The sequence below is a fragment of the Haliotis rufescens genome, unplaced genomic scaffold, assembly GCF_023055435.1.
Source record: "Haliotis rufescens isolate VD_foot unplaced genomic scaffold, xgHalRufe1.0.p SCAF_20, whole genome shotgun sequence".
Lineage (NCBI taxonomy): Eukaryota > Metazoa > Mollusca > Gastropoda > Lepetellida > Haliotidae > Haliotis > Haliotis rufescens.
Window position 1 is genome coordinate 1,580,966 of NW_025963891.1, and position 25,690 is coordinate 1,606,655.

The 25,690-nt window shown below is 43.8% G+C and overlaps 1 protein-coding gene and 1 long non-coding RNA gene across 2 annotated transcripts; one reads left to right on the forward strand and one right to left on the reverse strand.

Annotated features, from left to right (window-relative positions):
- The first annotated feature begins 9,188 nt into the window (after positions 1–9,188).
- LOC125382688 (extensin-1-like) lies at positions 9,189–10,058 on the forward strand. Its single transcript, XM_048400971.1, has one exon. The coding sequence runs from the start codon at positions 9,189–9,191 to the stop codon at positions 10,056–10,058; it is 870 nt and encodes a 289-aa protein (XP_048256928.1).
- A 2,572-nt stretch (positions 10,059–12,630) lies between these two features.
- Positions 12,631–24,439, reverse strand: LOC124151029. The gene is made up of 3 exons (XR_006863319.2): positions 24,368–24,439; positions 13,683–13,774; positions 12,631–13,007 (listed from the first exon to the last, which is right to left on the reverse strand). It is a non-coding gene; the product is annotated as an uncharacterized LOC124151029 (long non-coding RNA).
- Between the last annotated feature and the right edge of the window lie 1,251 nt (positions 24,440–25,690).

A 25,690-nucleotide genomic window follows, 5' to 3' on the forward strand; every position in this document is an offset into this window, starting at 1 on the left:
GATGGTGCGACGCCAACGTGTCCAACGCCTTTGCACCGAACAAAGGAAACAGAGACCGATTGACAATAGCGCCGACAAATGTGTGAATCTGAGCCACCTCCATCTTTGTGTCATCGCTTTGTGTAGGTCGTGGACCTATTTTCTTGACCTCTTCAACTCATACATATTTAAACGGTGTCCGTGAGTTGACCACTGGACTGCGAAATGGAAGCGTGTCGTTTATTGTCCCTCAGACATATGGCAAATCGAGATTTAAGAATTGATATTTATGAAATATTTAACTGTCGTTGCCTCTGGTGTGACACGGTTAATGTGACCGCCAATCCCACCAGCCCAGCTCGTATAAGTGAAACAGTGTATTGATTTAACAGAGGTGATGGTACACCGGGAACACTCTCATACTTCAAGTAAATTCGGGCTGGCAGATGAAGAGATGGGTTTATACCAAAGGGAGATAAAATTCTGCTATATAAGACCACCGTTATAGATTTATAGACAGCCTGGCCAGCTTTCATCAGGTCCGAAAGCCTGCAAATGTACACCGACATTGATACGCGGATCCTGTTAATAATTATACTTTACAGCTTATCGACAGCAATATGGCGAGATCTCGATCATAACGTTCATTGTGCTAAAACTATAGCAGTCTGCAACTGTCTAATATATCCAAAGGACAAAGGGCATCAGTTAATGACCTCTTATTTAGAGTGAATGAGTAACTTAGGTTCAATGGCGCTTTGAAGACTACATGTATGTTAGTTGTCACGGTGCGTCAACTTCATGGATGTAGTGTCACCAGGGATTATAATCGGGGCGAATTCGGTTTCGACCTCGGATCCGGCAGCTACCTATTGTACATTTATTCGTGACCACACGAGGAGTTGTCGTAACAAACTACTCTTCAGGAGAAATAGGTGAGGTGTTGAAATTGGTCGCGTCCAAGATTATATCACTTACATAGCGACGTGCATGCACGTGTGTGTGTATGTGTGTGTGTGTGTTTGGCTGCTTGTACTAGTCGGACTGATGCCGATTTATAGTGCTAGCACACTGAGATACCATGCCGCAGTTTAACATGAATACCCTACTCAGACAATTTATTGACTCCGAGCCGACCAGTCCTTGTTTTAGCCCCTAATGCCGAGCGCCAGACAGGGTAACAACAAGAACCATCTTTTAACGTCTTTTGGTATGACGCGGCCTGGGATCGAACCCCGGACCTTCCGCTCTCCGGGCGGACGCTCTACCACTCGACCACCGAGGCGGTCTTCAGTAGAAGTAACCATCATCTGTAATATGAAGTAAATATAAGAAGACACTACAGAAGTAGAAAGGAATAGGAGTAGTAGTAATAGAAACAGAAGTAGCTGCAGCAGTAGGAGTAGCAGCAGTAGCAGTAGCAGTGGTGGCAGCAGCAGTGGTAGTAGAAACAGATGTAGCAGCAGTAGTAGCAGAAGTAGTAGTAGGCAGCAAGGGTAACAGTTGTTTTATTAGTACTCAATGCAGTAGTAGTAGAAGTGAGTGAGTGAGTATGGTTTTACGCCGCTTTTAGCAATATTCCAGCAATATCACGGCGGGGGACACCAGAAATGGGCTTCACACATTGTACCCATGTCGGGAATCGAACCCGGGTCTTTGGCGTGACGAGCGAACGCCTTAACCACTAGGCTACCCGACCACCCCAGAAGTAGTAGTAGTAGTACTACTACTCGTAGAAGTAGAAGAAGAAGAAGTTGAAGTAGTAGCAGTGGTAGTAGCAGCAGCAGTAGAAGTAGCAGTAGTAGTAGCAGCAGTGGTAGTAGTAGTAGAAGTAGAAGAAGAAGAAGTTGAAGTAGTAGCAGTGGTAGTAGCAGCAGTAGTAGTAGTAGCAGCAGTGGTAGTAGTGGTAGAAGTAGAAGAAGAAGAAGTTGAAGTAGTAGCAGTGGTAGCAGTAGTAGTGGGGTAGTGGTAGCAGTAGTAGTGGGGTAGTGGTAGTGGTAGCAGTAGTAGTGGGGTAGTAGTAGTGGTAGCAGTCGTAGTGGGGTAGTGGTAGCAGTGGTAGTGGGGTAGTGGTAATGGTAGTGGTAGCAGTAGTAGTGGGGTAGTGGTAGTGGTAGTGGTAGCAGTAGTAGAGGGGTAGTGGTAGTGGTAGCAGTCGTAGTGGGGTAGTGGTATCGGTAGCAGTCGTAGTGGGGTAGTGGTAGTGGTAGCAGTAGAAGTGGGGTAGTGGTAGTGGTAGCAGTCGTAGTGGGGTAGTGGTAGTGGTAGTGGTAGCAGTAGTAGAGGGGTAGTGGTAGTGGTAGCAGTCGTAGTGGGGTAGTGGTATCGGTAGCAGTCGTAGTGGGGTAGTGGTAGTGGTAGCAGTAGTAGAGGGGTAGTGGTAGTGGTAGCAGTCGTAGTTGGGTAGTGGTATCGGTAGCAGTCGTAGTGGGGTAGTGGTGGTGGTAGCAGTAGAAGTGGGGTAGTGGTGGTGGTAGCAGTCGTAGTGGGGTAGTGGTAGTGGTAGCAGTCGTAGTGAGGTAGGGGTAGTGGTAGCAGTCGTAGTATGGTAGTGGTAGTGGTAGCAGTCGTAGTGCAGCAACAACAGTGATTACAGTAGTCCTTGTGGTATCTCACAGTTTCCCCGTGGGGTCAGCAAAGTCACCAACACCATATTATTCATCCTGGATTTCCAGTGTATTAATGCCCATTCGCCACCATAGCTTCGTATTGAGTCAGGCTCGAATGTCACTCAAAGCAGCCGTCCAATCACATTACTGTTAAATCAAGCCGCGACACCAATTCTAGCGTGAGCGTCATGGCATCTTCATCCAAAAGGGTGATCTTTTTGTAGTAGCGAAGATGTATTTGAGTTCTGAGGCGGTTTTCTTTTGCTAAGATCGAAATTTCCGAATCAAGATGGTAAAGAAATGTAGCCGTATTGTTTTCGAAAGCTGATATCTGATTGGCTCAAGAACCCACGCATCCAATATTTAGATTAGGCGGTCAAAGTTCACAGACCATCCATGGAGGTGTAGTCATAGATTGACTATAAAAGTCCAGTTTCCACCCTTGCCAAACTAGGCTGGTATTTTGGAGTTACATTTTGGCTGGACTAACGAGTCTATGCATAGTCCAATCAAAATCGTGAACCGAAATCGAAATCCGTTTCGTAACCTGTCGTGCAGATTACGGTCGATTGCAGGATCTGCAAAGCATGTGCACCGCCAACTCGTTGTCAGCAGATATTTTCCAAATCTTCTCATGTTTTTAATCAAGGTGCTAGCGTGATTTGATGCATTCGCGATGTAAGACCCCTTTTATCACAATATAGATCTTGATTATCGATCAGATCGTCCTGACTGGGCTCCACCATTTTGTGTGAAGCGAACGAAAGTGATACGAGAGGTAGAATCTGATTGGTCCATAGGAGAGGCTTAGAAGGGACATAACTGGTAATAGCCACTGGTGGCGCTACGATCGAGCCCAGTAATTCCAGCCTAGTTCGGCAAGGGTGGAAACTGGACTTTTTAAGTCAGTTAACTCTCTTGCCTCGGGAAGATGTGCAGAGAATACTAGAATTAGGCTTCATACATTGTTTCAAGTACGAGGGGAATCGAACCCGGGCCTTCGGTGTGACGAGCTAACGCTTTCACCACTAGAGAACAACGTGAAGAAAAGAAAGCACCGTGGGACAGGTCCATTTGGCTTCAGAATGTCGATTTCTTGAGTATTGATGAACTATTTCAGCTGAAGTTACCGACAAGAGGACAGAAGTTCACGACGAGAAGTCTGAAGTTACCGACAAGGATGGAATCATGCTCCTAAATGACTGGTTTAGATCTGCAGAAAATGATCTTCGTGTGATATATCGGTATCGTCTGCTCCATGGTTTAATGTCGTCTGCTACACCCAGGTCGGGGTGACATGGGATGTCAGAGGGTCCGACATCCAATTAGTCTGGTCATAGCGAATCGTTGTGGCGTTCAGGGCTGCCCTTCCTGTGGGAGCATCCCGGGGCATCCCGGGGACGCCAGTATTATCCATCATCATGGAGCGAGTCGCCTGACAGTGCAGACATACTGGCCCGATAGGGGATGCTTTGTGAAACGGCTGCTAAACTGGTTAAATATAGAGATATCTACAGTAGTGCGAGTTATATGTCCTAGCTGAACACGAAGTCGTCAACAAAACGGTTGTGAATAATGGTCAGCACCGTCAGAGGTGATGCTATGCTCAGGTGTTATGTCATACCTATTTTTAGAAGTCGCCACCTGCGTATACCCGAAAGTAAACAATCTAATCCAAGGGTCAAGGGTTGTTGGGATAATCGGGTGGTGTGATCAGTTCACCAAGTGGGTATACATTTATGCTTATTGCGAAATCGAATTATTTGGTTAAACAGTGCCGTAGCCAGCCGTGGAGGAGGGGGGTTGGGGTGGGGGCTAGATTTTTTTTATAGAAAACAGTTTTATTTGAATCAAGTTGGGGACAAGTGATACTTGTACCAATATTAAAGGATTAATGGTTTGGGAACCAGCGGGTTTCAACAATTCCACAATATTCTTTGAGGTGTAGTCTGACTGATCTTGCGAGGGCCGGCGCAAAGTCAACATGGCGCGCTATTAGAACGCTAATCTGTCAATCGTAGCTATATATTAGCGACTAGTAGATGTCGGAGAGTGAGTGCATAGCTACGATTTCGCGCCTACATTTTTAAGCCATTATTTGGTGTCCTCATCCTCATAGTGTCTGTTTTTTTGTTGATTTCATCGGAAATAGTCAAACACCTGAGTAACTGTTTCAGATTCGTACATGTGAACGTAAGTTACGTATCTTTCGTACGTAACAATGACCCCTGACACCACAAAAATACAGTTCCAGTGCATCGAACCAACCTGACCTAAAATAAATTAACGCATAAGAAAAACAAACAAGACTTATTATGTCCTTTGAGATAATCGCTCTTTGCTCTTTGAAAATATATAGCAAATCAGTGCTTAAAGTGACTTTTATAATTCCCTTTTCAGTTCTAAACGACGCCAAACTAAACATATTGAACTAGAATCCGTGACAGAAAGGACTCGCCATGTCCCTGCATCCTGATGAAAGAGTGTGTTTGGTTTTACGCCGCTTTTAGCAATATTCCAGCAATATCACGGCGGGGGACACCAGAATGAGCTTCACACATTGTACCCATATGGGGAATCGAACCCGGGCTTTCGGCGTGACGAGCGAACGCTTTAACGACTAGGCTAGCCCGCCGCCCCGCATGCTGATGAAGGCCCTCTGATTTATGATGACATATATATGAAACCCTACCATATATATGAAATCTACTGCAACTGAAACTCTTTGAAGACTCACATTCGATTTTTTGTAATATTTGGCAACATGGCCACAAATTCAAATTGTATTGTTCAGAGTCATCGTACGGGTTCGATTCTCATTCGATGTGTTTGGAGACTTGAGCACAAAAATAACAATTTTCTGATTTCGAGTTAAGATTGTGCGTTTTTGTTGTGTTTCAGTATATATATCCATCCTTTAAATTATAACGTTGCTAATCACACATGTTCAGCCTGCGGCATGTCTATTCTACTCTAGAGTTACTCATAACACTCAAGAACGCATGTCATCTCCCTGGCGTAGCCCTCTGTTGTGGTTTTCAAAAGATATGAAAAATATATTAACAGAAACGTATGGGGCGCCTTTTAATTTTCCTTTAATATTACATTAAGAGGCGATCAATGTCATTAACAATCGCAGATCAAAGCAAGAGGAAAGGCTTGACGTTCGGTAAATCAATAAGACGTGTTTTATAAGTGAAGTGTTCACAAGCCGCCATTGCATGGCTTGTTGAATTCCGTTGTTTGCATATTTTCATTTGTATGCTACGCAGAACTTGATGTATTCATACAACTCAGTTATTTACCGTCAATGTGATGTGGATGGAATACTTCTTTCAATGTCAAGGTCACACACTTCTTAATTTAATGCCAAACTGAATGTCCAGAGGATTCGGGGTGAATTTCATCCTAGAATCTTTTAAATATGAAGCTTACATAACAATTAGGGATTTGCCAGTGAGGCCGATTCCCATAATCACACAAGTGACGTTCATTAGCGCATGAAGGACTAATTTTGACGTTCAGAAGTGTTTTACGAGACTATATTATCGAAATGGCGTAACCGATGACTACCTCCCATTCCTCGGCAAATCCTGACTTCAGGTTCTGAATCTGATGACTAATAAGCCAATGTTAGCTTGAACATTCACGATCACCCAATGTCGAGGCTGACATAGACAATATTCTCCAGTGATCTATGAATCTAGCTCAACAACATAGAACAACACTAAACAACGCTGAACAACACTCTCCTTCGCGTTTTTCGTGTCGGCCATTTTGACGTAATGTGCTTACGACTGATGACGGCCGACGTATTGAAGAAGTTTTTAAGAAAATATGTATATTCCTTATCTACTTTTAACACTATTCTAATATCTGTGTTGTTATCAAACTATTAGCATGATACAGTAGGGTATTTTGTGTTTGCATACTTTTATACTCTCTCTCGTTTTGAGGAACTATTATTTCGAGATACAGTTGGTCGTGATATGGTTCTTGGGGAACATATGTCACGTGTACCAACTGAAATTGTTTAAAAGGTATACAAGACAAAAGATCAATATCTATAAAATTACAAGAATTGACTTTTACTTTGTGTGAGGTCATTGCAATATTGATCCTCATGGGATGAAGACGCCAACTCCGACGTAAAACTGTCTTAGATGGTGTTAAGTTGAATTGCCTGCTGTTCAACCTGTCATTGGGAAGTGGTTCGAACCTATGAAAAGACCTTATGAAGGGCGTAGATGCGAGTGCGAGTGCGAGTGCGAGTGCGAGTGCGAGTGCGCTTAAGGTCAGTAATAGCGTGAATCTAGGATTCGAACCAACGACCCGGATCCTGGCACTGGAAGGATGGTAACTCTGTAGCTAACTGTACATAACGAAATTCAAAGTGTCCAGAAGTTCGTTGATCTGAAGCTGGTTATGTCCACTAAGTAGGAGAACATGGTTCAAGTGTATCCAGGTCACATCCTTAATTGGATCACAGACGTACTTGTGATGTGAGCTTACATTAACAGTAAGACAAACCAGTGATCGAGAGTTGCTTGCGTGCTATCGTGATGTTTTAAGCTGAATTCGATTCGTCTGGCCATGCAGTACAATGGCACGTAACAAGTGCAGATGTATAGCGGTTTTTTAAATACAGCCAATGAATTCAAGATCGATTGTACACTACTCAAATACTCAAAGGGAATTAAATATCACACGATATTTTCATATGACTATAGTTAATCGGTCATTTTATGAAACAAATAAATCCGTTGTTCTTTAACTTCTTTTAAGTATATATCTACTGCCAGTATCGTAACATCCTTTATACATGTTGGGAATCGAACTCAGATCTAGTGGAAAAACACATCTCTAGTCTCGACCCGCGGTAATTTTGGAGGTAAGAAAAAAGAATGCACACACACACGCACACACACACGCACGCACGCACGCACGCACGCACGCACGCACGCACACACACACGCAAACGCACACGCACAAACACACACACACACACATGTTTTCAGGTTTGTCTCAGCGCCATATCCGTGCTCGTGGGTTTCACCGAAACGGTCTGCTTCTGGCTTCTGGCTTCTGGCTTTATCTTTCTGGCTGTGATATTAGTGAAATACTCTTCAAAGCGGTGCTCAACCAATCTCACTCACTAATCCAACTACCCTTAAAGATCCAAGTTAGAATAAGCCCACAACAATCCATGCTTGCCGTAAAAGGCGACTATGCTTGTCGTAAGAGACGACTAACGGTATCGGGTGGCCAGACACGCTGACTTGGTTAATGCATATCATTGTATCCCAATTGCATAGATCGATGCTCATGATATCAATCCTGGGTTGTCTGGTCCATATAGCTGTAATATTGCTGAGTGCGGCGTTAAACAACAAACAAACAAACAAAATTTCTTTTGTACAACCTCATTGGAGAAGGATCATTTTGAGTTGAGTGTCATGACAAGGGAATACTATGAAATATACATGCCATGAGTGTGGCGTTAAACAACAAGCAAACACTAATCCATCTCCAGTTTGTCTTCTGGATCCGCAACGTGCTGTTCATACCATGAGCAGTTGCTGACGCTTTTTCCTTGTCAACATGTTTGTAAATTTATGATAGTGGTACTGGCTTCCGATGCTTGAGAGAGATTAATGTAGCTGACAGGACTTAAAACCCATAAATATGGACTATCTAACTATAACTCAGACATATATTTATTGTTTAAAAATTTATGATAGATGTAACAAGTACTTCTAGAATCAAACGGCTACTCGGCTGTAGAGCTCGGCAAACAAATACGATTATCTCTGTTTTTCTGACACTGTAAATATTAGGTTACACGGATCTACTGTACGAGTATATTTTTGAAGTACTGTCAACCTCGTCACCTGTCGACTTGAGGTTTCGGCAGATTAATGATAACGAAAGGGCACTCTGCACTCAGATCCAGTGACATTGTAACCGTGTAATGATATGGCTGCCCCCACGAGCACTACACTGTTTATACTACAATTATGTCACTTGTCCTTCTCAAGATCCATTGCCAGTCCCCACCCTCGCACTGGTCCTGCTCCCCGCCCCCACACTTGCTCTAATCACGATGTATTGTCAATCCCCACCCCCACACTTTTCCTACTCCCAATCCTCGCACTTGTCCTTCTCAAAATACATTGTCAGTCCCCACCCTCGCACTTGTCCTTCTCAAAATACATTGTCAGTCCCCACCCTCGCACTTGTCCTTCTCAAAATACATTGTCAGTCCCCACCCTCGCACTTGAACTACTCACCACCCCAACATGTGTTCTACTCCCCACCCTCGCATTTTCCCTACTCACGATGTATTGTCAATCCCCACCACCAACACTTGTTCTACTCCCCACCCCCACACTTGTCCTACTCCATACCCTCGCACTTGTCCTTCTCAAGATCCATTGTCAGTCCCCACCCTCGCACTTGTCCTTCTCAAGATACATTGTCAGTCCCCACCCTCGCACTTGTCCTTCTCAAGATACATTGTCAGTCCCCACCCTGGCGCTTGAACTACTTACCATCCCAACATTTGTCCTACTCTCCACCCTCGCATTTTTCCTACTCACGATGTATTGTCAATGCCCATCCCCACACTTGTTCTACTTCCATCCCTCGCATTTGTCCTACTCCCCACCCCCACCCTTGTCCTACTCCCCACCCCCACCCTTGTCCTACTCCCCACCCCCACACTTGTCCTACTCCCCACCCTCACACTTGTCCTACTCCCCACCCCCACCCTTGTCCTACTCCCCACCCTCACACTTGTCCTACTCCCCACCCCCACCCTTGTCCTACTCCCCACCCTCACACTTGTCCTACTCCCCACCCCCACCCTTGTCCTACTCCCCACCCCCACCCTTGTCCTACTCCCCACCCCCACACTTGTCCTACTCCCCACCCTCACACTTGTCCTACTCCCCACCCCCACCCTTGTCCTACTCCCCACCCCCACCCTTGTCCTACTCCCCACCCTCACACTTGCCCTACTCCCCACCCTCACACTTGTCCTACTCCCCACCCCCACACTTGCCTTACTCCCCACCCTCACACTTGTCCTGCTCCCCACCCTCACACTTGTCCTACTCCCCACCCCCACACTTGCCCTACTCCCCACCCTCACACTTGTCCTGCTCCCCACCCCCGCACTTGCCCTACTCCCCACCCTCACACTTGTCCTGCTCCCCACCCCCGCACTTGCCCTACTCCCCACCCTCACACTTGCCCTACTCCCCACCCCCGCACTTGCCCTACTCCCCACCCCCACACTTGTCCTACTCCCCACCCCCGCACTTGCCCTACTCCCCACCCTCACACTTGCCCTACTCCCCACCCCCGCACTTGCCCTACTCCCCACCCTCACACTTGCCGTACTCACGATGTATCGGTGGTTTCCACACAAGCCTTTGCCCTTCACAATTACGGAGCTGCTTATCATAACTCATTACAAGCGGGTCTTTACAATAATCGACGTAATCATTTAAAATGTTTAGTTTTTATGGAAATATTTTTCTAACCGGTAAGCTCCTCGCGAATATATTTCGTGTCGCGTGACTTGAAGAAAAGATCGTCTGGCAGTTGCATATAAAACCGACGTCGCTAGGGACTGTATTAATGCTGTGATTTTAATCAAGCTTCTCGTTCAGATGAAATTTCAGTTCGGGCAACTTGCTGCAAGCGTTTTTTCTCCTTTATTGCATCTGATACTGGCGGTGATAGTAATGCATATGTGTCAACTTGAAGTATGTTCAGGTCAATTGCCCTGGATATAGCCGAAAGGTCGGGGATAGCTGCAAACGAGATGTTGCCGATATAATCGCAACGATTAATAATATTGTTTTTCTCCAACCACTGGTCGCATCATGCCCAGTTGAGCTCGGCCCCACTCTAAAATTACTTTCATGAGGTGAGGTAAGGTAAAATTGGGTTTAACGTCGCGTCCAAGATTATTGCACTTATATAGCGACGTGCATGCACGTGTATGGGTGTGTGTGGCTGCTTGTACTAGTCGGACTGATGCCGATTTATAGTGCTAGCTCACTGAGATACCATGCCGCAGTTTAACATGAAAACCCCACTCAGACACAGTATACTGACTCCGAGCCGACCAGTCCTTGTTTTAGCCCCTTAATGCCTAACAGGGTAACAACAAGTACAATCTTTTAACGTCTTTTTGTATGACGCGGCCCGGGATCGAACCCTGGACCTTCCGCTCTCCGGGCGGACGCTCTACCACAAGACCACAGAGGCGGTCTACTTTCATGAGCGATGATGGATGAATGTATGTTGTTTTCGACGAATCGCCTGGAGAAACGTGCGTCTTTCATTCGTTAACCCTAAGATCCCGGATATGGCAAATGTTCCAACCTACTACTCTATCAACACGGAGGTCAGGAGGACGCTGGACACACCCCTCCCCTTTGAGCATGACTATCTGGCTCAAACAGTCGGGTCTTGTGATAAATCCTTCACATTGTCAGTGTCGTGTAGTAATATATATGTCTACATGTCAGAAGGCATGCAGTTTTCTGATCACCGCACAAGCCGCTCGTTTTAAAAAGAGACGTCTCCGTGGTCTCGTGGTAGAGCGGCTGCCCGGAGAGCGGAAGGTCCGGGGTTCGATCCCCGGTTTCGTCATACCAAAAGACGTTAAACGATGGTACTTGTTGTTACGCTGTCTGGCTCTGGATATTAAGGGGATGAAAAAAGGACACACGCAAACTGCCACACGACGCTATAATAGTAAAATAAATTCGACGACAAACCTTATTTCATTTCACCTTGAACAGAATGTTACATAGTTTTAAGCAAGTGGAACTTACTCCATGAGCGTGAACTCACAGGGACACAATCACTGTATTGTCATTACATCTCGCGCCCTCACTACACGTGAGATGTCTATCCTGGTGTAAAAGAGAGACTATAGGATCCGGTTTCGTGAGGTGAAATGGGGTTTAACGTCGCGTTCAAGATTATTGCACTTATATAGCGACGTGTATGTGCGTATGTGTGTTTGTGTGGCTTTTTGTACTAGTCCGGTTCAATGCCGAGTTTATAGTGCTAGCCCACTGCTAAACCACGCCGCAGTGTACATGAATAGCCTAATCACACACAGTATACTGATTCCGAGCCGACCAGTACTTGTTTTAGCCCCTTAATACCGAGCGCCAGGCATAGTAACAACAAGTACCATCTTTTAACGTAATTTGGTATGACGTGGCCGGGGATCAAACCCCAGAATGCCGCTCTCCGGGGGGATACACTGCCGAGTGACCACGTGGGCGGTTGAAGTCTGGGAGAGGATACACGGTAATACATTTACATGGAAGAAGCAGGCTAGATCTTTAATGGTTTCAATGTGAGAAAACAATGGATTGAAAACCGCTGTGATGAGTTTTAATATCATTTATTGATAACCTATATTGATGTTAATGCATCGGATGTACAAAGTTTGTTTGTTGTTTAACGCTGCACTCAGCAAATTTCCAGCTATATGACAACGGTCTGTAACTGACTACCCGATCCTGTTAGTCGCCTTTTTCAAGCACAGTCGCCTCCTATGATGGTTGGTTGGTTGGGTTCTGTTTAACGCCGCACTCAGCAATATTCCAGCTATATGACGGCGGTCTGTAAATAATCGAGTCTGGACCAGACAATCCAGTGATTGATATCATGAGCATCGATCCACGCAATTGGGATCGATGACATGTATCAACCAAGTCAGCGAGCCTGACCACCCGATCCCGTTAGTCGCCTTTTACGACAAGCATAGTCGCCTTTTACGGCAAGCAGGGGTTGCTGAAGACCCATTTTGACCCTTACGACAAGTATTGGTTGCTGAAGACCCATTCTGACCCTTACGACAAGCATGGGTTGCTGAAGACCTATTCTACCCCGGATCTTCACGGGTCCGTCTCTTACGACAAGCATGGGTTGCTGAAGACACATTCTGACCCTTACGACAAGCATGGGTTGCTGAAGACCCATTCTGACCCGAACGACAAGCATGGGTTGCTGAAGACCCATTCTGACCCGAATCTTCTCGGGGCGGATGTACAAAGGCAGACATTTCATCAATGTATTGTCATACAGCTACTTTTACGTGTATACGTTTACAAATTGTACAGACAGATTTGCATAATTTATAAGTATAAAGAAATATAAAGTTAGAAGTTAAATAATTCAAGTAAACTTTATCGTCCAGCACAGTTGGCGCACTGACGTCACACACAGAAGTATATACAGGGCGCACCAATAGATAACAGCTGATGTTGAGATCCGGACTTTCCAATCACCTCTCAACTACCTACAGAAGATGACAAGAAGGTGGAGGAACAGTTTCATCGGCTTTAGCGTCCGTGATTGCCAGATGTCGCCACCTGTCAGGACCTATAATCAAATGTATCGCCTATTTACTGTGCATCCTCAGAGAATTCACCGGACATCAAGCCACCGTTCATAAAAGAGGTAAGATGCAATGCTGAGACGAAAGCTACAGCCTAAAGAATGACGACACATCTCCTTTTTCCGAAATCTACATAACCCTAGATGTCTTCTTTTCACGAAGCTCCACGAAGTCACTGAATCATGACCACGTCAACACCACAATGTCCGCTACTTGCTGATCGCCCAGCTACGTGTAATAAGACACGACTTACACTGAGACTTAACACTGATGTATGACGATCTCCTTAGGTGGTGACTATAGAAGTTACAGTTATACGCCAGCGATACACACATTAGTAACAATGAGTCTAGTGACTTGGTCTCACCAAAAAGTCACAGTACTGTTTGTGAATTATGGGCCGGACGTCCAACATTTCCGAAATACCGATAAAAAAACATATGGAAGAAGCTGTTTTGTTTATCTGAATCAGTATCAACATATTTGAATCAGCATACACATATTATTAGACGGCAATAAACACGGAAATAATAATCTGTATCGTTTCCTCCAAAATCGAGACAAACGTATTTATTCATTATCTCGAAGGTGACGTACTGACAAGACAATGCCTTATCGGTTATGTTATTGTGAACAAGATCATTTTATAGCATACATACCTGTTGACGCAACTACCTATACTGTCACAAAGCGCGCATGTGTTACCCACAAGGTAAAACAAATTGTAATTTGCACGTGGTACCCTCAGAATCTGGAATGAGAATATGGCACATTTCAGTTTAAATAATTTATGTAATATAAAAGAAGAAAGCAAATATACTATTAAAACAAAACTAGTAATATGTTCTCACATTAATGACTGGGGTATTAAGTTGACACAATCTTCGTGGTATACATGATACTGTTGACGTTGATATATCTACAGTGGTAAAGTTATTAATATGTTTTCATAATTAATATTTTAAATGTATAGCAACACATTATAATATTATTTTACAATGAAGTAGATATGCAGAAGGAGACATGCATGCAGATATTGTTAAAATTGAAAACCACAACGTTGCAATATGAGTGCGTTTGTTATATTTAACCGTGGACTATACTTCTGTTTGAGAGTTATCTCCCTAATAGTAATATGTTTATACTCCTGTAGCCTGACACGTCATTTGTTCACTCTGTCCAAAAGTGATAATGTCTCGCTACACGGTCCTCTCGACAGGCAGATCTCGGTACACACAAATGGATCAGCGTTTCCTGCATAGCGATATGCTGTATGGGTAAATTTTCGGATAGAGCTAGACTGGTACCCTGCCTTTCGCCTCCTAGCGGCTGCAGGCGAGGAGCGCAATCAATCTAAGGCAGGTAAACCAGTATAGGACAGCCGTGGCTCCCTGTTATGTTTGTTGCCGAGCAACATAAACATGTTAGTGTAATAATTTACAGTTTGGAATGTTTAAAAAAATATTTATTTATGTATTTCGTATGTACGCATGTCATTATACACATGTGACACAAATAGATAAAGTTTCTTTTAAAAGTTTGGTTACATCTTTCCAACGATTTCTCATCCCCATGACCCCATGTACTTTTCTCAAACCCATAACGAGCCCTTGATCAAACCTCAATGATGATATTTATCGCAAAAAAAAAGACATTTCTTGAAAAGCCCACTTTGCGATTTTTGTCAGTTTTGTAAGTATCAGCGGAATGCCTTGTTTTCACTTTATAAATATTAGTACACCAGCAGCTTTCTTCGTTGATTAATGATCGCGATATTTGGTGACTCCATTTCAAGTGACGAGGATTATAATGTCGATTTGGGTAAACGTCTGCATGGATGGAAAAATCAGCCAATATTTGTTTTTGATCGATTTATGACATATTTTAACAATGTATTTGTTCATATTTGTGCGGTATTTGTCGCTATCTAAGATAGATAAGACACTCCTCCTTTATGCTTGGTAATGTACACCCTCGAAAGATAGTTCAGGGAGCAAGGCCTCGGTCTTTCTTGCCTTCCGGCTTTACAATCCCAAGCATGACCCAGGAGGAGTGTTTTACCCTACATACTCTCGTGTACTTTTCGTAAATCTTACGCAGCAGAAAACCAGAAATATTCTTTGAAGTTTTATTTCAAAACATGACGAACCGAAACTGTTGTTTTTGTGTGTTCAGTTATACTTGATGACAAGATATCATTCCAGTCTATCCCTTTTGCACACTGCCAAGTACTTGTGAGTTATTGTCTAGGTTGTAGCAATGTCGTCTGCTTGCTCAACCATAGCAGACGACATCCTGTTTCAGGTACGTGTCACATTCACGTGGGAGGTGGGTGCGGAGAAACTATGTACAGCGATGTTGCCCAACTTGTATGCCCACAAGGCGGTATGACCTCCAACATCTGTCATTGAATTTTGAAAAATGAAATTTTCAATAATGAGTGATTCATCACATTCGTCAGTGCTAGGGTGGTGGTCGGGTACCCTAGTGGTTAAAGCGTTCGCTCGTCACGCCGAAGACCCGGGTTCGATTCTCGACATGGGTACAATGTGTGAAGCCCATTTCTGGTGCCCCCGCCGTGATATTGCTGGAATATTGCTAAAAGCGGCGTAAAACCATACTCACTCACTCACTCACCCGTCAGTGATAGGGCTTTCCTCACACTTTTAGCTGACACGTCGTGATGTAACTGGTATACTGTTCAAAGAGTTAAACTCAACACACTCACTCACCGTCGGTGCTGACGGTAAGCGAATATCTGTTTGTTAAATGAAATACCATTATCAATATACAAGCAGTAGAACCGATGTTCAGCACAGACGAATGACGTCAGAAAGCATGTTTCTGGAAGAAGCACATCTGCTTGTTGAAACATTGAATCGAAGGCATCGCATCATGACAACATCCCCGTGGCAACGTTCGGTGTTATCTGTGATGCCATTGATCCGGGGGAATGATGTCTCGGAGACACCGACACGTATAATGGTAGTGAAAATGCTAATTACTTTGAAATAGAAACCTACTTGTATTGATTGAGTGACTGTTGGGTAGGGATTTAGACAATTTGAACATTATTATAGTGTATCGCGACGTGTTATCTTAATGCAGGGGATATGCCAAAGTGGCACAGGTCAGCGTTCCGTGCCACGAGGCGGTCGCAGCGCTACGACTGCCGTAAGCCTATGTTAAAGTATGGGAGTTACCATCATCTTAGCGCTAAGATCGCTTTGTGCAAGTGGGCCCAGGTCAGGGTACCGTGCCACGAGGCGGTCGCAGCGCTACGACTGCCGTAAGCCTATGTTAAAGTATGGGAGTTACCATCATCTTAGCGCTAAGATCGCTTTGTGCAAGTGGGCCCAGGTCAGGGTACCGTGCCACGAGGCGGTCGCAGCGCTACGACTGCCGTAAGCCTATGTTAAAGTATGGGAGTTACCATCATCTTAGCGCTAAGATCGCTTTGTGCAAGTGGGCCCAGGTCAGGGTACCGTGCCACGAGGCGGTCGCAGCGCTACGACTGCCGTAAGCCTATGTTAAAGTATGGGAGTTACCATCATCTTAGCGCTAAGATCGCTTTGTGCAAGTGGGCCCAGGTCAGGGTACCGTGCCACGAGGCGGTCGCAGCGCTACGACTGCCGTAAGCCTATTTTAAGGTATGGCAGTTAAGATCGCCTAAGTGCTGAGATCGCATTTTGGAACTGGGCTGGGGATTTTACCACTTCGGTGTAACCCATGAGCTCTGGCGTGAGAGGTGGCCCACCTGTTCTCTGTAACCCTTGTCTGGTATGAAAACTCTGGCCTGCTCTGAGCCTAACTGAGAAGGACTGCGATGGTGGATCTGGTTGCTAATTATTTTTCAACATAATCCCCTCCAAGTTGCTTGGAACCAACTGGTGTAGAAGGCCGAGCTGCAAGGTCTGGGTTACTGAAAAGGAATATGACATTGTCTCTGTCCGTCCGATAGGCATACTTGTTCATTGTAAGGTGAATACATTTAATACACCCCCATTGCGTCAAATACCGGCAGTGATCCGACATTCACTGGGTCACGTACACGCAGTGATCTGACATTCACTGGGTCACATACAGGCAGTGATCTGAAATTCACTGGGTCACGTACACGCAGTGATCCGACATTCACTGGGTCACGTACACGCAGTGATCTGAAATTCACTGGGTCACGTACGGGCAGTGATCTGAAATTCACTAGGTCACGTACACGCAGTGATCCGACATTCACTGGGTCAAGTACCGGCAGTGATCCGACATTCGTTGGGTCACGTACAAAAAGTGATCCTACATTATAGGGTCACATACCGGCAGTGATCCGACATCCACTGGGTCACATACCGGCAGTGATCCGACATCCACTGGGTCACATACCGGCTGTGATCTGACATTCACTGGGTCACATACAAGTAGTGATCCGACATTCACTGGGTCACATACAAGCAGTGATCCGACATTATTGGGTCACGTACAGGCAGTGATCCGACTTTCACTGGGTCACGTACAGGCAGTGATCCGACATTCACTGGCTCACGTACCGGCAGTGATCCGACATTCACTAGGTCACGTTGCCTTGATCCGACATTCACCCAGTCAAGTGAACCGACAAGCATACAAGGATACATATTTACCAAACGCACTTGTATGATGCATGACCAGTACATGCCGAATGCCTTATGTCCAGAATTCCGTGCACTGAATCTTTTCAAGAACGACTACTACGCAGTCGGATAGCGACACACAATCCCGTGGGTTTTGCGACAGGTTGGGGCGACCTCCATGACACTGTCGTATGGAGCCCAGCTGCTGCTGTCGCCGTGGTTTCCCATCATCTCCACCGAGCTGTCGCCTACTCAGTAGTGTCACGCATGGCGCATTAACATACTCTAGATGTATAAAGGCATTGAGAATGAGTTGGTTTGTTCCCACTTTGCCAGTCGACTGAAAGGTTAAGTGGTAACGGTACAATAATTTGTTGGCTGTAGACTGTTTTAACTGAGTATTACTCGCGGTGTAGTGTGACAATATATATTATATATAGCCACTTTCCTAATGTCATGGGTCAGTACTGTATGACGAGGTCCTCATAATGGCAGCATAGTCGGGGATTTAACTTGATTTGTCTTACAAATCTGCATCAGAATTTTACAAATGTTAAATTTGGGATAAGACTTTTTAGTACTTTAGGGGGTTGAGTCCCATCCGGGATTCGAACCCACACTATTCAGAGTAAGGCACCTAATCACCAGCAAAACAAAGTCAGTGATCTAACCTACTCAGCCACCGAGGCTTCCACAAAAATGAAAGCTCGACAACTGGTAGTCTAGATCACGTACTTTGTGTACCCCTCTGACAAGCGTAAATTGGCACGGCACCATGGCCGAAAGCTATGAATACACAATTCATAGAAAGTGGTCAAATATAACAAATGTTAAATTTGGAATAACACTTTCTTCGTAAAGCTAGAATTTGTACTTTGTACTAACATTCTTAATGGTATTGTGTATTCATGCATTAGTTTTGTTGGTTTTATCCATTGTTCACTTGTATTGACGGTTAGGGTTCAAGTCAATAAGAGATTAGGAGTGTACGCTTACAACTATATCGGATTGTAGTCCACATGACGATAATCTGTCTGACATACTTGGTAGTGACTCATTTTGAAAAATGTTTGCATCAGTACAGCGCCCCGATGGATCATAACTTACTGTCAACATTGCTTACTTTCATTTTCAGAACATGTGTCAATCGAAGGATAAATGTATTGCCCCGCAAATGAAAGTAGATGTATTTGATACGGGCATCATAGTTGTCTTTGGGACCTCAGGTTTGCAGGGTTTCGGCGATTGATTTCAGCCTAGTAACAATTTGATAACGTTTGTAATATGTTTTATTAAATCCCGATTTCAAGAATAAACTTTCTTTTGCCTGGCATTTTACTTAAGATTTGACTTTCAAAGCTCCGGCGTTCAATCTCATTAAAATCAGATCTTAGTTCTCGCTATCGCTAAACAAAGATCTGAGGACATCCCATTAAGGGTCACGTCAGAACGACCTTTCATCCTACCAATCAGAGCGTCGCTTACCAGATCATGAAAGTGACTGTCGGAATGTGTTTTCTAATCATGCAACCACGAAATATTTAACATTCCGAACAACAGTTATGATCATATCCATACAATCTAGGCCATCTATAAGCCATTCCAGAATGTTCTTATCAGTTTTATTTTTTTAAATCGAGAATACGTCAAAATATGTTTCGAAGAGTAGTAGCCAGTTTGAAACTAGTGTCGTAAAGCTCGAGAAAGCTACCTTCTGATTGGTCGGTCAAAATTCGCGAAAGGTCGTTCTGACGTGACCCGTAATGGGATGTCCTCAGATCTTTGTTTAGCGGTAGCGAGAACTAAGATCTGATTTTAATGAGATTGCTCCGGCGTTCATACAGTTTGGCCCCTACTCTGTGAAGGTTCGTGCTCCAATGAACTCACACAAAGTGAAGGTCAATTCTTAAAGTTTTTATATCACTGTTTAATACCTCGAATGGTCTAGATCTATATACAATTCTATTTAGTACGTGTGACTTCTTGTTTCACTGACAACCCTACAACAACCACCTGTATTGCTGAATGATGTAGTTCCTCAAAAGGAGAGGTGACATGAGTTTGTGTACAACATATATATTCAAATAGTATCATTATTAGATGAGAAAGGTCTGTAAAGAACTACCTCAGTAAGTCAGTCACAATGACGGCGCGTAGTAATACATTAACATCAAGTACAAGACGTCAAAATGGCCGACACGATAAACATGACTGGAGAGATTTCCGAAGTTGTTCAGGTAACTTCATAGATTGCTGTAGACTGTCACTGTGAGTCTAGACACGGATGTGTCGATTCCACCATAGCTTGGATGTGCATTTCTTCGTTTTGTTCATTAGGATGGGTCGTAGCGAGGATATTGGTGAACGGGCATGCAGACAAACTATCTGACTTATCCTTATTTATACTAAACGCGTAATGGGTAAAGGGTCTAAATACAGTAAACTACGGTTATAACGAACTCAAAGGGACTACTAATATTAGTTCGTTATAACCGTAGTTCGTTATAAGCATATATACAGTATAACTACAGCAAATAGTCGGGACTAAAAAGTTAGTTCGTTATATCCGTTAGTTCGTTATAAGCGTGTTCGTTATAACCGTAGTTTACTGTAATCAGGAACAACGCTTCTGTATTTATTCGTGCTAGGGAATTTCCAGGGGTCCCACGGGAATGTGGAAGTAGTCCGTCAGTGTTTACGTCATTTCAAGAACACAGTCTCGGGAAAAACGTATGGGCAGTTTCGGGGTCATGTGACCGACCTCTCGTCTAATTAAAACGCCGTCTATCGTGTAAACTTTACAGTAAAAAATATTTGACAGTCATTTGATGTTTTTTTGCATACAAAACAGAGCCCGTTGCATCATGATTTATTGTCAAAATTATTTCTTTTTTTTTAGTTTTGAGCATATGTAAATATATTGAATAAATTGCAATGATGCAAAAAAATGTCTCAATGCAAGTGCTTCATTTTACGAAATATATCAATAGTTGTTAGTCGCCTGTGTCCTTACAAAATTACCGGAACAGCATTTTGGCAATTTTCGGTGTATGTATGATTTAACATGCTAGAAACATTCTTTCTATAAACCTGTTCTCTTATTTATTTCCGTCAGTATGGTCCGCGCAACTCGTAACTTGTCGAAAGGTAGTGCATCAATGTTTATTCAGCAGTTTCAAACGGCAGTATTTCTGCAGATTTTTTACTACATTTTATGTTCTTTACCTACATACTGTTGGACAATTACAGTGACTAACGACCATAACGGTTATTTCCACACGTCGTTAGAGGCGACTAACGGCATCGGGTGGTCAGCCTGACTGACATGGTTGATATATGTCATCGTGTCCCAAAAGCGTAGATCGATGCTCATAATGTCCATCACTGGTCCATGATTTATTATTTACAAAACTGCGTCATATTGCTGGAGTATTGCTGAGTGCAGCGTTAAACAACAAATAAAAAGTTATTTCCACAGAAAATGCTAACCGTAACCCCTGTTATAACTGCCGTAAACCCCTGTTGCAACTGCCGTAAACCCCTGTTGTAACTGCCGTAACCCCTTTTGTAACTGCCGTAAACCCCTTTTGTAACTGCCTTAAACCCCTGTTGTAACTGCCGTCACCCCTGTTGTAACTCTCATAACCCCTGTTGTAACTGCCGTAACCCCTTTTGTAACTGCCGTAAACCCCTTTTGTAACTGCCTTAAACCCCTGTTGTAACTGCCTTAAACCCCTGTTGCAACTGCCGTAACCCCTGTTGTAACTGGAGTAACCGCTGTTGTAACTGCCGTAAACCCCTTTTGTAACTGCCGTAAACCCCTTTTGTAACTGCCTTGAACCCCTGTTGTAACTGCCTTAAACCCCTGTTGTAACTGCCGTAACCCCTGTTGTAACTGTCGTAACCCCTGTTGTAACTGCCTTAAACCCCTTTTGTAACTGCCTTAAACCCCTGTTGTAACTGCCGTAAACCCCTTTTGTAACTGCCTTAAACCCCTGTTGTAACTGCCTTAAACCCCTGTTGTAACTCTCATAACCCCTGTTGTAACTGCCGTAACCCCTGTTGTAACTGGAGTAACCCCTGTTGTAACTGCCGTAAACCCCTTTTGTAACTGCCTTAAACCCCTGTTGTAACTGCCGTAAACCCCTTTTGTAACTGCCTTAAACCCCTGTTGTAACTGCCGTCACCCCTGTTGTAACTCTCATAACCCCTGTTGTAACTGCTGTAATCCCTGTTGTAACTGGAGTAACCGCTGTTGTAACTCTCATAACCCCTGTTGCAACTGCCGTAACCCCTGTTGTAACTGGAGTAACCGCTGTTGTAACTGCCGTAAACCCCTGTTGTAACTGGAGTAACCGCTGTTGTAACTGCCTTAAACCCCTGTTGTAACTGCCGTAACCCCTTTTGTAACTGCTGTAACCCCTGTTATGTTGTACCGTCTACAAGAGCTTGCGTTGCGGACTTCGTATTTCGGCAAAGCGATGGCATTTATAGTACTATGTCGGAGTGAAGTGACGTGTCCGTATCCCTAGTCATCACATGATACAGTACATGGGAGTGAGTGAGTATGGTTTTACACCGCTTTCAGTAATATTCCAGCAATAACACGGCTGGGGACACACATTGTACCCAATGTTGGTAATCAAATCCGGGTCGTTGGCTTGACGAGCGAACGCTTTATCCACTGGGCTACCCAACCGCCCCACAGCTCTTGGGAATATGTTCTATTTGTTTCGGAGTGCCTTTCCTTATGAAAATGAAAAAAACAAAAAACCTTGATTGCCTTAGGTATTATATGCATAGCCTTATCTCTCGTATGTAGTGGTTTGGCTGGAGACAAACTTCATTATGACATACTGATAGGACATTCATCTATACCATCATCAAAATTGAAAAAATATCTTCAAGACATTTTGGATAACAATTAGCCAATGTCCTAGAAATGAACAGATCTGAACCCCTGTGTATGCGTATATAAACTGACCTTAAAGACATTTTCAAAAGAACAAACTGTTATTTGATACAAAACAATGTTGATACAACGGACCCCCCTCGGTGTCGCTTTACCTACGTCCACGAGCAACCTGACCGCCATGTGACGCAGGCCGGCGTCCAGACCAATCAGTGCAGACCAAAAGCGCTTCTTTCTGCTGAGTTCCAATTCAGTTAAATATAGCTGCTTTAAAGCCTTCAAGATAAAACGACCCGTCTACATTACGACTATGAGCACAATTTGTGACTAATTTTTAATCGCTTGGATCACTAAGGGTCAGAGATTTTCAATTCGAACTGCTTCCGAATCTAAAGAAAACTTCTACTGATGGCAAACTATTATTGAAAGAATTACTTTGAAGACAATTTTAATTGGGCTATTTCTATCAAATGGCTCTATTAGATGGACAAAGACTACAAAAACTCCCACAAAGATGGGGTGTGGAATAAAGAGCTTGCCATGAAAGGCCTCCATTGCGTTGCTTGATGTCAGAACAGTGGGATCAATGGACAGTGTCCATGGTTTGAGAAAAAAAATGTTTGATGTTACAATATTTTATCCGAGCAATTAAAACACAAATCGACACGTATTTCCTACCTGATGGTCTAACAAAGTCCATACTTACCGAGACCTTGGTTTATAACTTAGACAGCACAAGCATTAAGGCTCTTGACACACTAATGAATAATCTTCGTATATCGTTGCTTACTATATATACTCATATATACTTACAACTGTGTCACATTTATGGTTTTTAAGCCGAAAATTAAAAGTATATCGATTGTTTTTGGAAACAGGAATTAGAAATGTCTTTGTGCGATTTGAGTAAGTGAGTGAGTGTGGTTTTACGCCGCTTTTAGCAATATTTCAGCAATATCACAGCGAGGGACATCAGAAATGGGTTCACGCATTGCACTCGTGCGGGGAATCGAACCCGGGTCTTTGGTGTGAGGAGCGAACGCTTTAACCACTAGACTACCCCACCGCCCCGTTTTAAGTACACTACCAGGCAAAAGAAAGTATACACCCTTGTTTGACGGTTGCTAAAAACGAAACAAACAAGAAGTGGTTATTGGTGGTGATATATTTGCTACGGGTTTCATAGCTTAGTTTCTGACCCTAAATTGCTTTGTTTCGGTAACTGTTTTCATCCTAGTAGCGTTTTGATAACGTATGTATTTCTTTGCGCAAATCTAGATTTCTAGTATTTACTTTCTTTTACCCGGCAGTTTATTATCTATGATAAAAAACGCTAATGTATACAGTTAATATCACAATGTACATGTTCAAACATAAATCTTTACATTATGCAGCCCACGAAGATCCGGGTTTGAATAGGTCTTCAGCAACCCATACTTGCCGTAAATGGCGACCGGCTTGTACTAAGAGGCAACTAACGGGATCGGGTGATCAGGCTCGCTGAGTTGGTTGATGCATGTCATCGATCCCAATTGCGTGGATCAATGCTCATGATGTCAAACACTGGATTGTCAGGTCCAGACTCGATTATTTACAGACCGCCGCCATAGTGCTGGAATAATGCTGAGTGCGGCGTTAAACAACAAACAAACAGACTTTAAATTATACCTGCATTGATGGCAACACTATAGCTCGACACAATCAACACACAAATCAGGTTACACTCAAACTCAGATATAACACTATAAATTCAACAACGGTTAATTCTTCCAATGAATTACACACAGAACACCAATCAATAGGGGCAGACAATGGCTATATTCACCAGCACAGCGGGACAACAGCAGGCCAGGCGTTCCACTGAGTGTCGGCGGTATGTTGTTTGATCTCGCTGTACATAACCAGCAAACCTGAGCGCCAAAACTGCGTATTGATTAATAATGCGCGTCAATCTTCGGCTATTAGACAGATTTATATTAAACCCGATTTGATGAGACCAAATACTTCGTGCCGTCAGATCTTTTTATTATTCCACGTACACGAAAGTATTTGTTATGAAATGACAATGTCAAGTCTGGGTAGACGCCACGCACCAAGCAGCATGTTCGCGCGTTGTTAGGATTGGTAAGACTGGGTTTTGTAGTGTGTGCGCTACATTCAAAGCTGAGCTGTAACTTAGTTTATATACACTGACGGGCAAAAGAAAGTATCCACCTGTATTTGATGGTTGCTAAAAATGAAACAAACAAGAAATGGTTATTCAATGGTGATGCTTTGATACCATTCTTCACCACTCGCCCCTTCCGTAACCTGCAAGAAGACTCGCCCCCCTATCGATGAATGTTATGTGCGAAAATACGACAAACCAATCAGAATGCGCGTATGATTTCAAGTTCTTCCTCAAAGAATCCCTCAGAAATAATTTTTGATTTTACATGTGTGTTGCATCTAAAAATATACCCAAGACACAGTTAAATGTGTTCAATCATATTGTATAATTCCGCACGTCCAAATATGCTTTAAATTGCATCTGAAACATATAAAATATATGGGGAAATGTGTGTGAACCATTACGCAACGATTTGACAATTGTTTTAGGTATGCCCGTTTGCGCTAAGACGGAACCCAGTCGCAAAAATGGCCATATGAGGGGCACGAGTCGCTATTCGGCTTGTCCCGGAATAACACGAGTTGGTCACGAATGGCTTTGATACGGGTATCATAGTTGTGTTTTGGACCTTAAGTTTGCAGTGTTTCGGCGACTGTTTTCAGCCTAGAAACGTTATGATAACGTTTGTCAAATCCAATTGCCTTGTGTATATTTTTTTCCGGCAGTAGACATGAGCTTTTTATTAGAGAAATCTACGTGTTTTGAATTTAGCGATAAGTTCGGTTCTGAATTCAATATTGCGCTGTTAAATCTTCAGGTAACCAAACTTTCCATTGAAAACGACCGCCTCCGTGGTCTAGTGGTGGAGTGTTCGCCCTGAGAGCGGATGGTCCAGGGTTCGATCCCGGCCGCGTCATACCAAAAGACGGTACTTGTTGTTACCCTGCCTGGTGCTCGGCATTAAGGGGCTAAAGATTAATACTGTTCGGCTCGGAGTCGGCCGACTGTCTGAGTGGGTAATTCGTGTTAAACTGCGGC

What these genes read in the sequence shown, in the direction of transcription:
- LOC125382688 (XM_048400971.1), top strand. Translation starts at nt 9,189, where the DNA reads ATGTATTGTCAATGCCCATCCCCACACTTGTTCTACTTCCATCCCTCG.